A 17,302-nucleotide genomic window follows, 5' to 3' on the forward strand; every position below is an offset into this window, starting at 1 on the left:
TTTTCTGCTTTTGGTTACAACCCACATCAAGACTATGCCTTGATGAACAAGATTTGTGGTGCTAAAAAATGGAAAGGTGACTCACCTGGATTGTGCTGTTCAAATGGAAAGATCAAGTTGGAACTATTATCTGAACTACAAGAACCTGTGAGGGGACTGTTGGTTCATACAACTACTGAATCAAGACATTTTCTTTGAAATATACATAAGTACAATAATGCATTCCAAATGACATCATTTGGTGCAACTGTCATCCATGACTTAAGAAGCATCAGATGTGGTGTGCAAGAGAGACGGATGTGCTGGTATGGTCATGTGTTGTGTATGGATAAGGACAGCTGTGTGAAAAAGTGTCAAACCCTATCAGTAGAGGGAACCTATGGAAGACGTAGACCAAGGAAGACCTGGGATGAGGTGGTGAAGCACAACCTTCGAACGTTGGGCCTCATTGACGCGATGACAAGTGAGACCTTTGGAGATATGCTGTGCTTGAGAAGACCCAGCAAACCAAGTGAGACCGTAACCATGGCCTATGCCAGTGCAACATAACCAACCCATTTAAGAGTACTCTTCAATCATTGGGCAATAAAATGTGCTTGCAAAGACCAGTTGAAATCATTGTTGTGGTCGATGGCACATAAAAAGCACCATTCGGGCATGGCTGATGCCCATGCCGCCTGACTGGTCCCATGCTGGTGGCATCTAAAAAGCACCATTCATGTATGGTCAATGCCAGTACTGCCTGGCTGGCCCTCGTGCCGGTGGCATGTAAAAAGCACCCATTACACTCTCGGAGTGGTTGGCATTAAGAAGGGCATCCAGCTATAGAAACTTTGCCAGATCGGATGGGAGCCTGGTGCAGCCTTCTGGCTTGCCAGCCCTCAGTCAACCCAAGCAGACGTTAAACGATGATGATGATGAAGGTGGTTTTATGCCCACTTTCAAGTGTACCATAGAATTGGATCACTTCAACCACTTTCAGAGGAACCAAAATATTTACAATTGTATATCATTGGTGATATGAAAACCCAAGCACAGACAAGATATGAAAGGAATAAAGAAACAAAGTATGAATTCATATTACAACTACAAGATATGTTACATACAAGAAAAAGCTATATCAGAAGTTTCAAATATGCCCTAGCAAATACACCTGAAGAACTCAAAGTAGTGATAAATGCTGACAAGAGACCATCAGGAGAGCATTCCTACTGCTATAATACACCTGAATGAAGTTGCTATTGTAATATCTGAAGAAAAGCATGGTGTGACATAATCCTTCATGGGAGAGAAAATCAATTACAGAGAATAAAGGAAACACATTGCTCTTATGATGCTCTCCAATACCCTTTAATTTATGAGAACGGGGAAGATAAATACCATTTTAAAATCCCTCAAAAGGATGAAAATGATAATACCAGAAAGACAGTTTTATGTATAGATTTTTACTCCTACCATTTTATGGTTCATCAAGGCAATTTAAACTCACTCCACAAATGTGAAATTTCTTCCATCAATTTGCTATGGACATGTATACAAAAGTTGAGGTGGAAGGATTAGTATTCATAAGATCCCACCAGAAAGAATTAAGATCTGAGTCATACATTCATTTATGTGATGGCATCAATAACGAAGTTGCTGCTGAAGACGGGCACACATTTATTTGGTTGTATGAAAAATTTTTGAATGAAATCTCATTATCTTCGACCTGGGTAATGCCATGTATTTCTGCTAGTATACATCATCATCATCATCATCGTTTAACATCCGCTTTCCATGCTGGCATGGACTGAACGGTTTGACAAATGGCTGTCAAGCCAGAAGGCTGCAACAGGCTCTAATCTGATCTGGCAAGGGTTTTACAGCTGGATGCCCTTCTTAATGCCAACCACTCCGAAAGTGTGGCAGATGATTTAAGTACCACCAGTACAGGAGCCAATCAGGCAGTACTGGCATCAACCACACTCAACAAGTCTTTGCAAGCGCAGTTTATTGCCCAATGATTGAAGGGTAGTCTTAAATGGGCTGGTTATACTGCACTGGCATAATTTCATAGGTTAGACAGTTCAATGGAAAGTGACAAGTGAGGAGATTGCACCAAACCCTGCTGTCTACTTGGACATGGTTTCTGCAGCTGGATGTCCTTCCCAATGCCAACCACTTTAAAGAGCATACTGGGTCCTTGTTACGTAGCACAATCAACAGTGAGATCACCAAATAACTTGCAAGACAAGAGCCTTCAACTGAGTAGGGGAGTAGTATTGAGGGACAGAAAAAAAGAGTCTTGCATTAGAGGGAAATATTGCTGCCTCAGACGTTGAGATAGGGGAGGGTGAGAGAGGAGAGAGAAGACAGCGAAGATATGAGAGTGAGTGGACTGGGAATTAGAGAGGGTGAATGGGGGAGTTCATGAGATTGCAAAATGTAAAGTGGCAGATGGAGGAGGGTGTAATGAGTGGGTAAAGGTAGAGGGAGGGAGATGGGAGAATGTCTTTTAGAAGAGATTCAACAGGGGCATATTATGCAGGTAGGTACAAAAGAGAGTGGGGGAATGCAGTGGGTGGTGGAAAGGGAGTGTTGGGAAGATGAGTTGAGGGGGGGGGGTCTGTTAGGAGGACAGATTTTTGTGCAGGAAGGGAGGAAGCGGAGCACAGACGTAAAGAACATACCTTTGTGGCCTCAACTTTATTTAGTTAGATGAGTCTTCTCAAGCATAGCAAATCAATAATTTCTCATGAGACATTTTGTGCTGTATATTAATGTCCAAGTGTACACAAACATGTTAAACAGATAGCACACAATTATACCTCAATCAAACCTGCTTAGTACACCTCTATACTAGAAGAGACACTAGCTAGTGTTTCCACCAGTAAATATTAAAGTGGAAAAATCTAATGTAGAAACAAAGAGCACAGTATGTATATTGTATTGTAATCAATATATTACTGAATAATAATCACAGAGTAGACAACATAGTCACAGAAATTACCCCAAGGCTTTCATATTCAAAGGACTCTGGTATACACGTTTGTGTGTAACAGAATGAAACTTGAAGTAAAAAATTTCTCTGTAATTTTGTTATAGATTATTGTAAAAATGTTCACATACTAAGAAAATATATAAGGATAGACAAAGATTAAAAGGAATAGTGGCAGTAAACAAAAAAGAGATAGAGAGAGAGAAGGGAGTAGGCCATTAAAAAACACTACCTTGTAGTGTAAGATTTATAAAAACACAATCTCATAATGAATATAAATCAACTTTCTAATTGAATTATGTAGTTGAAATCTTCAATGATAAAAGATGTATAAAGCCACAATATGCAAAAAAAAATAAAAATTGGAATTTTTAAGTACTTTCTAGATAGCATAAATTTTAATAATTGCTTTCATTTAGTAAAAAGTTACATACAGTTACATAAGCAGCTTTTTTCACTATAATGCATATAGCTGCCTGCAGGTAACTTTTTTTCTATCTTCTAAAGGTAAATACCCCATCTTTACTGTTTTCACAGCTATACTGTGCTTGAAATTTACTTTTTCATCTGTAAAATACCAACATATTCAACACTTTCAAAGTCTGTTTATAAAATGTTCTCATAGGCGCAGGAGTGGCTGTGTGGTAAGTATCTTGCTTACTAACCACATGGTTCCCATTGTGTGGCACCTTGGGCAAGTGTCTTCTACTATAGCCTCAGGCCAACCAAAGCCTTGTGATTGGATTTGGTAGATGGAAACTGAAAGAAGCCCGTCGTATATATATATATACACACACACACACACATATATATATATATAAATATATATATATATGTATGTGTGTGTGTGTGCATGTATATGTTTGTGTGTCTATGTCTGTCCCCACAACCTCGCTTGACAACCGATGCTGGTGTCACTTAGTTTAGGCATGATAGAATAAGTACTAGGCTTACAAAGAATAAGTCCTGGGGTTGATTTGCTTGACTAAAGGCGGTGCTCCAGCATAGCCACAGTCAAATGACTGAGTATCTGCTACAACTGTGATTTTGCTCGGCTTGATGGGTCTTCTTCTCAAGCATGACAAAATGCCAAAGGTCTTGGTCATTGCCTCTGTGAGGCCCAATACTCGTGAACTCAGCCACTTTGCCTCCACAAAGCTCAACACTCGAAAGGAACTCAGCGACTTTGCCTCCGTGAGGCACAATGTTTGAAAGGAACTCAGCCAATTTGCTTCTGTGAAGCACAATGCTCAAAAGGAACTCAGCCACTTTGCCTCCATGAGGCACAACACTCGAAAGGCACTCAGTCACTTTGCTTCCGTCAGGCCCAACGTTCAAAGGATGTTCTTTACATGCCACCAGCATGGGTGCACTTGCCTTGACAGGTCCTCTCAAGCACAGCACATCGCCAAAGGTCTCGGTCAGCAGTCATTGCCTCTGTGAGGCTCAAAGTTCGAACATCATGAGCTACTAATGGCTCAGTGATGAAAACGACACAAACGACATTTTATAACACGTCTGGTACCTTCATGCAATTTTCATGTGTGTGAACATCATCGGCACCAAGCTAGGACAACTCATGAGACCAAGGTAACCTTTCTATAGCAAAATTAGTGCTGGTTACTTGTTGTTCCTGCCAGTGAGGTCTCATCAGTTTGTCGCATGGTTAGCCTTTAGGAGTTGCAGATGGTAGTCATTTTCAGTTGAATGAACTGGAGTTAAGTGCCTTAGGACAGAATGCAACACTTAAGTACGGGAATTGGAACACTGACCTTATGATTGTGAGCCCAAATACTAATCATTAACCTATGCACCTTGAAACTTTGGCCGAGTCTAAATAACGGTCAAAAAATAATTGCGTTCACGCGACATGCAAAAAATAGCTGCAAACTCTCCTTTGAAGTGGGGAATGATTACACACCCTTAAAAAGACAAGCTGGTAGTGGCTGGGATGTCATTGATCCACATATTCGCACAATAGGAGTGAAAACATTTGTTTTTAGGGGAAATAATAAGTTTATCAAGGGGAATAACTTTTGCATATGAAACTTGTATACAATAAGTTATTATGGAATGTGTAAAGGGAGAGAACTTTTACTAAGTTATCTCCCTTGTGTGTAAAATATATAAAATTCATTATTATAAAGAATCTTTTTGCTCCAAAAGAGATTTTAGTCGCTTTCATATTTCAGTTACTTGTTTCAAGAAGATAAATATAATATTTCAGGGAATTATCATTCACCTTATAAATTAGTTATATAAAATAGATAATCATAGGCGCAGGCGAGGCTGCGTGTTAAGAAGCTTGCTTCCAACCACATGGTTCAGGGTTCAGTCCCCCTGTGCGACACCTTGGGCAAGAGTCTTCTACTATAGACTCAGACCGACCAAAGCCTTGTGAGTGGATTTAGTAGACGGAAACTGAAAGAAGCCTGTCCGGCAGTAGAAAACCATGTCAAACCAGACTTGGGTTTGATGCAGCCTTCCAGTGTGCCAGCCCAGTCAAACCATCCAACCTATGCCAGCATGGACAATGGACGTTAAATGATGATGATGATGATATATGTATGTGTCTATGTTTGTTCCCCTACCATCACTTGACAACCAATGTTGGTGTGTTTATATCCCTGTAACTTAGCGGTTTAGCAAAAGAGACTGACAGAATAAGTACCAGGCTTACAAAGAATAAGTCCTGGGAGCGATTTCTTTGACTAATAGGCAGTGCTTCAGCATGACCACAATCAAAATGACTGAAACCGATAAAAGAATAACAGAATAATATAATATACACTTTGTTCTCCAATATATGGTTTATTTGCTGAAGTTGAAGACCAGTATTCAGCAAAAGCTGTGCCTATAGTATATTCGCTTCAAATTTTGGCACAAGGCCAGCAGTTTTGGGGGTAGGGTTAAGTTGATTACATCGCCCTGTGTGCTCAACTAGTACTTATTTTATCGACCCTGAAAGAATGAAAGGCAAAGTCGTCCTCGAGGGAATTTGAACTCAGAACATAAAGACAGAGAAAATGCCGCTAAGCACGTTAACAATTCTGCTAGCTCACCACCTTAGATATGCCTATAATATATTGTTATATGTGTATCTGCTGGAGCATTTATGAACATTTTCAAATAACACTTCTGTATGAGACTGATAGAAATGTGCAGATAAATTGTAATTAAGGATACTTAGTTATCTGTTTTTCATAGATATATATCATCATCATCGTCATTTAACGTCCGTTTTCCATGCTAGCATGGGTTGGACGGTTCAATCGGGGTCTGGGAAGTCAGGAGGCTGCACCAGGCTCCAGTCTGATCTGGCAGTGTTTCTACAGTGTGATACCCTTCTACAGCGTGATACGCCAATCACTCCGTGAGTGTAGTGGGTGCTTTTTACGTGCCACCAGCACAGGTGCCAGGGGAGGCTGGCAACAGCCACGCTCGGTTGATGCTTTTTACGTGCCACTGGCACGGAAGCCAGTCAAAGTGGTACTGGCATCGACCACATATGGAAGGTGCTTTTTACATGCCACTGGTACAGGTGCCAGGGGAGGCTGGCAATGGCCACAATCGGTTGGTGGTTTCCACGTTCCACCGACACGGAAGCCAGTCTAGGCAGCGCTGGCATCGGCCACACGAACAGCCATGCTACATGGCAGTGAAACATGGGCCGTGACTGCTGAGGATATGCGTAAGCTCGCAAGAAATGAAGCCAGTATGCTCCGATGGATGTGTAATGCCGGTACTCACACTCGGCAGAGTGTAAGTACCTTGAGAGAAAAGCTGGACCTAAGAAGCATCAGTTGTGGTGTGCAAGAGAGACGTTTGCGCTGGTATGGTCATGTGGCGAGAATGGATGAAGATAGTTGTGTGAAAAAGTGCCACACCCTAGCGGTTGAGGGAACCTGTGGAAGAGGCAGACCCAGGAAAACCTGGGACGAGGTGGTGAAGCACGACCTTCGAACTAGAGACCGAGTCCTCTGGAAGTGTGCTGTGCGCGAAAAGACCCGGCAGGACAAGTGAGTCCATAACCCGTGGCCTTCTACATGGGATGGAGCCAGCCTACGTATGCATACCTTCCCTTCTTGGGACACAAAACTCTACTTGTGAAGACCTGTTGAGGCAAGTGAGGATCAGAATCGAAATCGATCAATGGAAATTGCAGATGTGTTACCAGTGCCGGTGGCATGTCGAAACTCTACTTGTGAAGACCCATTGAGGCAAGTGAGGATCAGAATCGAAATCGATCAATGGAAATTGCAGATGTGTTACCAGTGCCGGTGGCATGTAAGATAACCTTCCGTTTCGCGACCGTTGCCAGCACCGCCCCGTTTCATGTCCGTTGCCAGCCTTGCCTGGCCCTCGTGCCGGTGGCACATAAAAAGCACAATCCGTTCGTGGCCGTTTGCCAGCTCTGTCTGGCACCTGTGCGGGTGACACGTAAAAAGCACCCACTACACTCTCGGAGTGGTTGGCGTTAGGAAGGGCATCCAGCCGTAGAAACACTGCCAGATTTGACTGGGCCTGATGAAGCCTTTTGGCTTCACAGACCCCAGTAGAACCGTCCAACCCATGCTAGCATGGAAAACGGATGCTAAACGATGATGATGATGATGATATATATATATATATGATGGGCTTCTTTTAGCTTCCGTCTACCAAATCCACTCACAGGGCTTTGGTTGGCCCGAGGCTGTAGTGGAAAACACTTGCCCAAGGTGCCATGCAGTAGGACTGAACCTGGAACTATGAGGTTGGAAAGCAGGCTTCTTACCACACAGACACTCATGAATTGTTGTTGCTCACTACACATTAACATTAGTTATCCTAAGATTAATAAACTGAAAGATGTACTTTCAAACCTAAACACTCCGAACACACACAACAGATTAGCTACATATTTAATTAAGAATCTTTGTTTTCTCCACTTACCCAAATGCTCCACGGCTTATTGGTTTAATGAATGAAAAATCTTCAATTTGTGGAATCTGAAATAATAGAGAAAATTTACAATGGATAAAGAGTACATATTTTTTTATAAGAGTTAATACTGGCAAGATAAAGCTTTTGTCAATTAATAGTTATAGACAGCCAATCCTTCCATTCATTGCTTTGGACAAAGCTACAGTATTCAACTTCTTCACTGACCAAGGATCTCTCTTGGAACAAATATGTTCAGTCCATTACAATGTCAGATGTCAAGAAGGTTTGATCTCACTTTCATGCTCGCAAACTTTTGCTACACCACTACAAGATTATAGTGTTCTTGAACAAAACATTTCATTCAATTCTGTATCTAAGAGATGAGGAATTATGTACATTATTTACATTGTCTACATTTGACGGATATTTGTCCTCATCTTGTTTATTGTTAACACAATGTTTCAGCTGATATACCTTTCAGCCTTCGTCAGGTGTCTTGAGGAAATTTCGAACCTGGGTTCTCATTCCTAAGGTATTTTTCAATGTTGTTATTAATATCATCATTATTGTTATTATTCAGAAATCGAACTCAGAATCTTGGGGTTAGTGGCCTGCGCTCTTAACCACTATGCCATATGCCTGTGGGTAATTATGGAGTGAATTTTAGGGTTTATAAATCTAATATTCTCCTATCCTTCATATCTGCACTCAGTCTGCTTAGGAGGTTGTTGTGTCCTAGCATATGTGCTGTTTCTTTTAGTTTTCCTATTTTCCAGTGGTGTTCTTTGTCTATTATTTTAACTTCATCCCTATGTTGCTCCAGTCTACTCAGCTGTAAACTAATAAAACTGGGATGGACCCACCTTCCAATCAGTGGAGATGTTGATCTGTTTGCCTAGCTAAAATGATGCAAAGTGCATTGTGACCAGCAATGTATAACAACATCCAATAGTATGGTAAATCATGTGATCATGTGATACTTTAATCTAAGAAAAAAATTACCTTCTGTTACAACATATAAAATGAACACGTCAGGAAAACATTATGATGCATTTAGGATTACTAACCTTAAATTAAGCAAAAATAAAATAAAATCAATAACCAAATAAGTTGAGCATACCTTCTTCACAGAAGTGTCCTTTACTTCTTCATCATCACCTTCAAATGCACTGGAATTATCTTTTCCAGTGGAACTATCAGAGCCACTTACACTCTCAGACATAATTACCTAGCAATTAAAAAAAAAACACACAGATTATACATATATGTATGAAAGTTTTGTTTTTAGCATTATATTATGTTTTAGCATTATATCATATCATATTATAAAACGCTATAAACAAAGTAAACAGATGCTAGATGCATTACAAACTCCACACAAAAATGCTTCTATTTTTCATATCCATTAGCATTTCTACTCGGAATTCTCCCTCCACTACACTCGTTGCCAACCCTCATCTTACTGACAGCATCCCTGTACAGAGCTTGTACAGCTTTTACCAACCACTCATCTATCCCCAGTTTCCACACTGACCATCAGACAAGGGATCGAGGGACCCTGCCAAAGGCTTTCCCCAAGTACAAAGGTTTATCTTTGGCTAGATATTTCTCCTGCAGTTGCCTTACCAGAAATATAGCATCAGTGGTGCTTCTGCTGTCACACAACCAAATTGCATCTCACTTAGGTTAACTCTCTCCCTAATTAGTTGGGCTATGACCTTCTCTGTAACTTTCATCCCCTGATCCAATAATTTGACACCTCTGTAGTTATTTCTATCACCTTTACCTTTGTCGCACTTGACTATGGTGCTGCTACACCAGTCATTGGGTATGACTTCTTTATGAACTACCTGATTTATGATGTGGGTAACAAGACCATAACCCACACTGCCCGATATTTTAAGCATCTCAGTGATGATTCCTGATAGACCAGGTGCTTTCCCTGTCTTCATATCCTTAATTGCTTTATCTGCCAGGGTACTTTTGATTCAGGTAGCTGGTCCCTCGAGTGGATCAACCTTTGGCAAACTCTCCTCCTCCCATTTATTCTCCACATTCAGCAGTCTTTTAAAACGGCATCTCCAAACCTCTTTCTTTGCAGAATCATTAAACACAAGGGCACCATCATCCATGTTGACACATTTCTCTCATACACTGTCTTGCAATCCGAAATACTTCAGTTCTTTGGTCCTCATGTCACTGAACATTGGCAAACTTCTTTTCTGCTACTCCATTGGCTATATATACCTGTCTCCAAGTTTCTCTTTTGGCTACATGATACATTCTCCTGCTGCTCCTACTCTTCCAGGCATTTCAGGCCTGTTTCTTTGTCCTGTCTACAGTATTGTTCCACCACCAGGTTATCCTAGGTCTGGAAGGGGCTTTGCACCAGCCACAGATTTGGTCTGTGGCACTCAGCAAGCTGTCTCGCAGGAATTCCCAGCTGCATCTATGTCACAGAACTGTAGCTCCTCCTCCCTATCATCAAAATTCTAGGTAAGGACATCCCTAAATCTCTGACCATGGGAAGGGTTCTTAAGCTTCCAAGTGTTTCCTTTCTAGATCGGTCTGCTTTTTAGCATCTTTCTGTCCTCAAGTCTAAAGTCACTAAAAACTAGTCTATGCTTGGGGGGGGGGTGTACATTCTTCACCATGGAGGGTCTTTGTGTGTGTGTGTGTATGTGTATTATATATTATATATATATATTATATATATATATATATATATATTATATATATATATCTCTATATATAAAACTGAAATGCGTTTTTACCGCTTGGTTCGCTTTCAATGCCACTACATCCCGTCCGATTCGCTCCAAAATTTACACGGACATGTAGAATGAGGTGACGATGCGCGTGGGCTACCTTAGAAATCCCTATCTTAAAAGGTGTGGTTTCTAGGGGCCATCTTCCTACCTCACCCTATTTCCTCCAGTACTCTGTCACTCCTCTTCACTTGACAATGCAACTACCGTTATTTAATGTAAAGTCTTCCTCAAATCACTTTGTCGCTATTTACTCTCTTCCAAGAACATTTTCACTCACTCTATCTCTTACCTTCCTATACATTTTACTCATGTATCTATCAGCGTTCATGGACAGTAACAAATATTACATCGCCATCCCCATCGCCATCGCATTCTATTGTCTACCTGTCAACACACACACACACACACATATACATATATCTAATATTATATTTTTATTTTTATGTTTTTGTTTTTGGTTTTTTACTGTTTCATTTCCCTATTAGTGGTTTTATCTCTAATTTAATTTCTACAGCGTGCACACACACACACACACACACACACACACACACACACACACACACACACACACCTATATGTGGCCCCAGTACACCCGAATGAAATCGGGTTCTCTTCATCAAAATGTGAAAAGGGGTCTACAATTATCATCGCCACAACTTATGTATGTCTTCCTCACTCATTCACTCTTTTTCCTAATGATAATTATCATCGCCACCACCAACACCACCAACACACAATCTGGACAAGCTTTCTCTTATAACAAATCATGTTTACATTGCAACGACGTCTGCCACCTCCGCCGTCTCTATTCATTCTGCAAATGACCAGAACTCGGGAAACTTGGTTTAGTGTTCTATGGTCTATGACCAGAACTCGGGAAACTTGGTTGAGTGTTCTATGGTCTATGACCAGAACTCGGGAAACTTGCTTGACTGTTCTATGGTCTATGACCAGAAATCGGGAAACTTGGTTGAGTGTTCTATGATCAGAACTTGGGAAACTTGGTTGAGTCCTCATCTTATAAAATGTGGCCCCAGTAGACCCAAATGAAATCGGGTTATATTAACCAAAAGGTGAAAAGGGGTATAAATGGGGCTGGAAGGGGATTAAAATTTAAAGGAGCGGCTGTTAAGCAATTCTCTGTTACATCAAGCTAAAAAATTTGCTCCAGCCTTTTAATCATCAATGTGTTGCCGTCCATGATGAAGAAGTTTTGAATGCTTGCCATCGTGAGTCTACTGTCGTGAGAAAGAATTAAGTCAAAACTTGGTTTTTAGGGATTTTCTTTTACATCAAGTTCAAAATTTTACGCCAGCCATTGAACTGTCAATACGTTGCTGTCCGTCGTGAAGAAATGCCAGCCATGGTGACTCTACTATCCTCAAATTCTATCCCTTCAAACTTTGGTTTCCAATATTTTATTATTTTTATTCAGCTCGCAAGTTCGTCTGTCCCTTTTAAATGTTAGTGTTTTGCTGTCTCTCTTGAAGCAGACCTTTCCTTTGTAACTGCCTGATATTTATGATTGATCTTTCTAAATATTTTATTTCTCACCTTACTCAAGATCTTTTGTTGTTTATAAATGGGAGAGAGATACATAAAGATAGAGAGTAAGAGAAAGCGAGGGAGAGTCCGAGAGAAAGGAAGAGTAAGAGAGTGGGAAAGTGAGAGAGAAAGGAGAAAGAAACAAAGAGGGAGAATCATCATCATCATCGTTTAACGTCCGTTTTCCGTGCTAGCACGGGTTGGACAGTTTGACAGGGGTCTGGGAAGCCAGGAGGCTGCACCAGGCTCCAGTCTGATCTGGCAGTGTTTCGACAGGTGGATGCCCTTCCTAACGCCAACCACTCTGTGAGCGTAGTGGGTGCTTTTTTCGTGCCGCCTGCACAGGTGCCAGGGGGGCTGGCAGCGGCCACGATCAGTTGGTGCTTTTTACGTGCCACCAGCACAGAAGCCAGTCAAGGCGGCGCTGCAATCCGCCACGTTCGGATGGTGCTTTTTACGTGCTGAAAGGAAGCAACAGAAAGTAACAACCACACTCTTACCCGCGCGTAGAGCGGGTCACCTTCAGCTAGTATATATATATATATATATATATATATATATATATATATATATAATTATGAATAAGGGCAAAAAGAAAAAAATTTGCCCTTATTTATAATTATCCCTTAAAATGTATTTTTCATATACTGGCCATTGATAAAATTTTTTGATAAAATTTTATCCTTATATTAGAGGTGTGTATGTGTGTATATATATATATATATATACTAGCATTATGACCCGTCGTTGCTGGGTCATAGTACTAGTGCATGTATATATGTGTATATATATGTGTACATATTACATGTACATCTATATATATACATCTAAATACAAAATTATATCTTGATATCGCTAGTGATAACAATACTCAAAATATATAACAGATTGGAATTGTAGGCCTGTCTCTTGCAATTTCGATCAATTGTATCTTTTTCTCCCTCTGTGTGGCTACAATCCAGCCTACCTCTACTTCTGAGAGAACATTTAAAATTTTTATCCGGGACGTCCTACGTCCCAGATATAAAGGTGAAAATAAAATATTTCCACTTTGCAAGTTCGAGTCGACTACTCCCTTGCACGCTCCGTTGACTCGAACCTTGCTTCTATTGTGGTGAATCTACTGCGACTATCTTTCATAGTTGCACCAAGACACTTTTCAATGGTGCTTTCCTCCAGGTGTTCAAATCTTTTTTTTTTCTCTACATTGTATACTTTATAGACAATAGTCTTTTCTCTAATTTAATTTTTTATTTCGTTTGTTGGTGTTATCCTAAATTCACCGTCTTTGTCGGTAATCAATCCGAAATAGGTTTGTATTTCTTACATTTTAATTTTAATGAGTTCGCGCCCGCCGACGGCTGCAGCGAAATTCATTTTTGGACTTTCTTCTGTCGAAGGCATTCTAACAAAAATGCTTCCGTGTAAACGGTGAAATTATTGTCAATTTCCCCAAACAGGGATACAATTCAATTTTTAAACAATAACCAAAGCTCCTTCTCCCAAAGGGGGAGGGTTACAGTTTACAATTATTTATCAAATGCAACACAACAACGTTTCCCTTATGAGGAACCAACAAACGTGATAAAAATAGTTAAACAGAAATAATAACAACAGTACGCAGTTGAAGCTATAGTCCTTTATGTATAATAGTCCATCTGGACTATTCCATTTCTGCATGCTAATTTTATTTTCAATTTATTCCCATTCATGTGAAACCACTTATTCAAGTTCAAGTCATTGATGCAATTTTATACCAATTGCTATTTTTACTTTTGTTATGTTACGATTATATTATACTTTAGTTTGATTTTAATTATTACTTACTACATATAATTCAATTGTTATTATTATTTTTATTGTTAAAGTGAAAGCATATAACATGAAATAGAGAAATGTTTTTGTTTCACTTTTAACACGTAATACTGAAATAGTGTAGAAGATATGATATTGCTATGGGCTCGCTCTAGGCAAGAAGTTGAACATTTTGTTTTGCCCATGAAACTACATGGACCCTAAGTAAGGCATGTGTAAAAATTTGAATGAAATTGGTTGTGTAGTTCTCAAGTTTTTGGGAAACACAGACAGACATTCTCAGTTTTATATATATATATATAATATATATATATATATATATAATATATATATATATAACAAGTTCTTTTAGTTTCTATCAACCAAATCTACTCACAGACCCTTGAGCAGAGCTGTACTCCCTTCTTTGTCCTTTCTACTTACTGTCTATGCCCCATCAATAACTTATCCCATTACTATCTTACTTATTCCCCCACAACCCACATTTTAACAAATAGTTCATCCTTAGAACTGCAAAATTCAGATAGTTGTTATTTAGCCCAGGTCTGCACTGAGTGAGTGCCTTCCAGACGAGACCATCAAATTATATTTTCAGAGGTACTGTTTCTAGGTCCATATTTTTTGGGCCTGCATTTTTAAGACAGTAACATGTAATTCGATGGAGAATAGACTGCTATTTCTAGCAATTCAGGCGACTATGAAGAAAATACCTCATTACTAGTGTCTGTGTGTGTACACTGGCGATGTTACGGTACAAGTACCGGCGTACTTCCGGAAGTACCAGATACATTTCAAAAAAGTGTTGTTTTTTTTATATATGGGGGATTAGGGTTTGTGTTAGGGGTGGGAGAAAAGGGTTTCTGTTACCTTCAGAAATGTAAACAAAGTCACGTGTGTACATATACCGAAGCATCGCCACATACCCTAACCCTAACAGAAACCCTAACCCTAACCCCCCCCCCCATATATTAAAATAAACACTTTTTTTAAATGTATCTGATACTTCCGAGACACACACACACAAATATATATTGAGACAGTGAATGTGTCCTTTCAACAAGATGTAATTCGAAGAAGGTTAGATTATTTCTAAGAGGTCAAGCGATATGTTAAGCCAGTCTCTTCCTGGTTTCACTCGAAGTTCCATTATTGTTTTCCTTTCTCTCAGTATGGAATTAACTCAACGGATTGATGTTAAGTCCTCACAGAAATATTTAACACTATAATTAATTAATTAACAAATACTAAGTAAATTACACACGAGTGAAAAATCATTCGATTAGAATGTTCGCAAGAAACGATGTCCTGTATGTTAAAACTAGATATGTAAACACAGAAATAATAAGATATCACAAATATTGGTCGACAGAGGGCTTAATTTGGTGAATATATTTCAATGTTTGACTGGTATTCATTGTTTTCTGCCGAAGAAATGAGGAAAAGTTGTCAACTTCTGCCGAAGTTGAACCAAAATCGTAAAATTGAATAAAGCAGACGTCACAAACAATAACAATTATAATACGGTTGAACTTCACCACACGGGCATAACACAACAAAAATTTCATTAAAATAATGTCCTACCTATTTATACAGCTTGTTGTAAACATAGAACTGTAGACAAAACGGTAACAACTCACATAAATTCACAATGATTTCAGTGTAATTTCACCGTATTTTGATTTTCGCGCTTGCCGCCATTAATTACGTATGGGCTACGGTTGATCATGTGACATATGCATATAACGAGAGAGAGAGGTAGGAGAGGAAGATTGAGGGAAAGATGCGTGTGTTAAACAGATAGATAGATAGATAGATAGATAGACAGACAGACAGACAGACAGACAGATAGATAGATAGATAGATGGACAGACAGATAGAGAGAGACAAACAGACAGTCAGACAGATAGATAGATAGATGGACAGACAAACAGACAGATAGAGAGAGAGAGGGATAGATAGACAGACAAACAGACAGATGGAGAGAGAGAGAGAAAAATTGATAGACAGACAGGTAGATAGAGAGAGAGATAGATAGACAGACAGACAGACAAACAGACAGACAGACAGATAGATAGATAGATAGATAGATAGATAGATAGATAGATAGATAGATGGACAGACAGACAGACATAGAGAGAGAGAGAGGGAGAGATAGACAGACAGACAGATAGATAGATGGACAGACAAACAGACAGAGAGAGAGAGAGAGATAGACAGACAACCAGACAGACAGATAGATAGACTTATTATCATATATAATAATGACGGCAAGTGTTTTACTAAACTTCGTGATAATTACACTTTAGTTTGTATGTATGAATTCTGGACTTTTCCACTTGAACGTGCTGTTGAAAAAAAACATTTTTTTAAAAATAAATGTTTCCTTCTCGAGTCATGCAAGGCTAATAAGGGCCGGGTTTCCCAGTTCTAGTGGCGTATATATTCCCCCACCTGGACGGGACGCGGATCCATCGCAGGGTTACTCGTTTTTGCCAGCTGAGTGGACTGGAGTACTTTGAAATGACACACAACGCATCACCCAGTCCAGGAATCAAAACCGCAATCTTACGATCATGAGTCCAACACCCTAACCACTAAGCCATGCTGTTATTTTCTACAACTAGCCTTGAAGCCGCCCTTTGGGCAGTATTCAGACTAGCTCCTGCGGAGGGCACCTTTGAGGCCTTCAGCTCCTCTATTGGTACACTTTGGCCCTCTACCCTTGTGTAATGAAACTTATTTCTGCAAATGTGCTAAGCACTGATGCTGATCAATAAATATAAGAGCGAGGTAAATGCTGTAAAAAGAGGGGCATCATTAGGGCCCCATTTAAGCAGCCCTTCAGAAACTGAAACTCATTGTCATTGCTCTGATTTGGTCACCAATGCCATGTATTTACATTATTTACATTTGACGTATAATAATAATAATAATAATAATAATAATAATAACCAAACTGAACAACCCGAAGGAAGTACAGCAACTATTGTTGCAAAGAAGGTGAAAATAATACCCAAACTGAACAACCTGAGGGAAGTACGGCAACTATTGTTGCAAAGAAGGTGAAAATAATGGCAACGAAAAAAGTGCATGAGCAATTGGCTGATAGGTGGGAGGAGAAACCTCTGCACGGCAAATATGTGGCCCGCAGCAAACAAGCTAAAGTTGACCAGAAGCAAACCCATCAGTGGCTACGGAGCTCAGGGCTAAAAGCAGAGAGCGAAGGTTTCATCTTGGCTGCTCAAGATCAAAGCCTATTAACCCGGAACTA

At 39.8% G+C, this 17,302-nt stretch overlaps 1 protein-coding gene across 1 annotated transcript in view; it reads right to left on the bottom strand.

Annotated features, from left to right (window-relative positions):
* LOC115212233 (serine/threonine-protein kinase greatwall-like) overlaps positions 1–15,732 on the bottom strand; it is a 788,337-nt gene extending 772,605 nt beyond the window's left edge. Inside the window, exons 1-3 of the mRNA XM_036502979.1 lie at positions 15,613–15,732; positions 9,021–9,128; positions 7,910–7,965 (exon numbers count right to left, since the gene is read on the bottom strand). Of these exons, the coding sequence (XP_036358872.1) occupies positions 7,910–7,965; positions 9,021–9,122 (158 nt within the window). The 5' untranslated portion in view covers positions 9,123–9,128; positions 15,613–15,732. The remainder of the gene's footprint in view (positions 1–7,909; positions 7,966–9,020; positions 9,129–15,612) is intronic.
* Positions 15,733–17,302: the final 1,570 nt, after the last annotated feature.

The sequence above is a fragment of the Octopus sinensis genome, linkage group LG5 (assembly GCF_006345805.1).
Source record: "Octopus sinensis linkage group LG5, ASM634580v1, whole genome shotgun sequence".
Taxonomy (NCBI): Eukaryota; Metazoa; Mollusca; class Cephalopoda; order Octopoda; family Octopodidae; genus Octopus; species Octopus sinensis.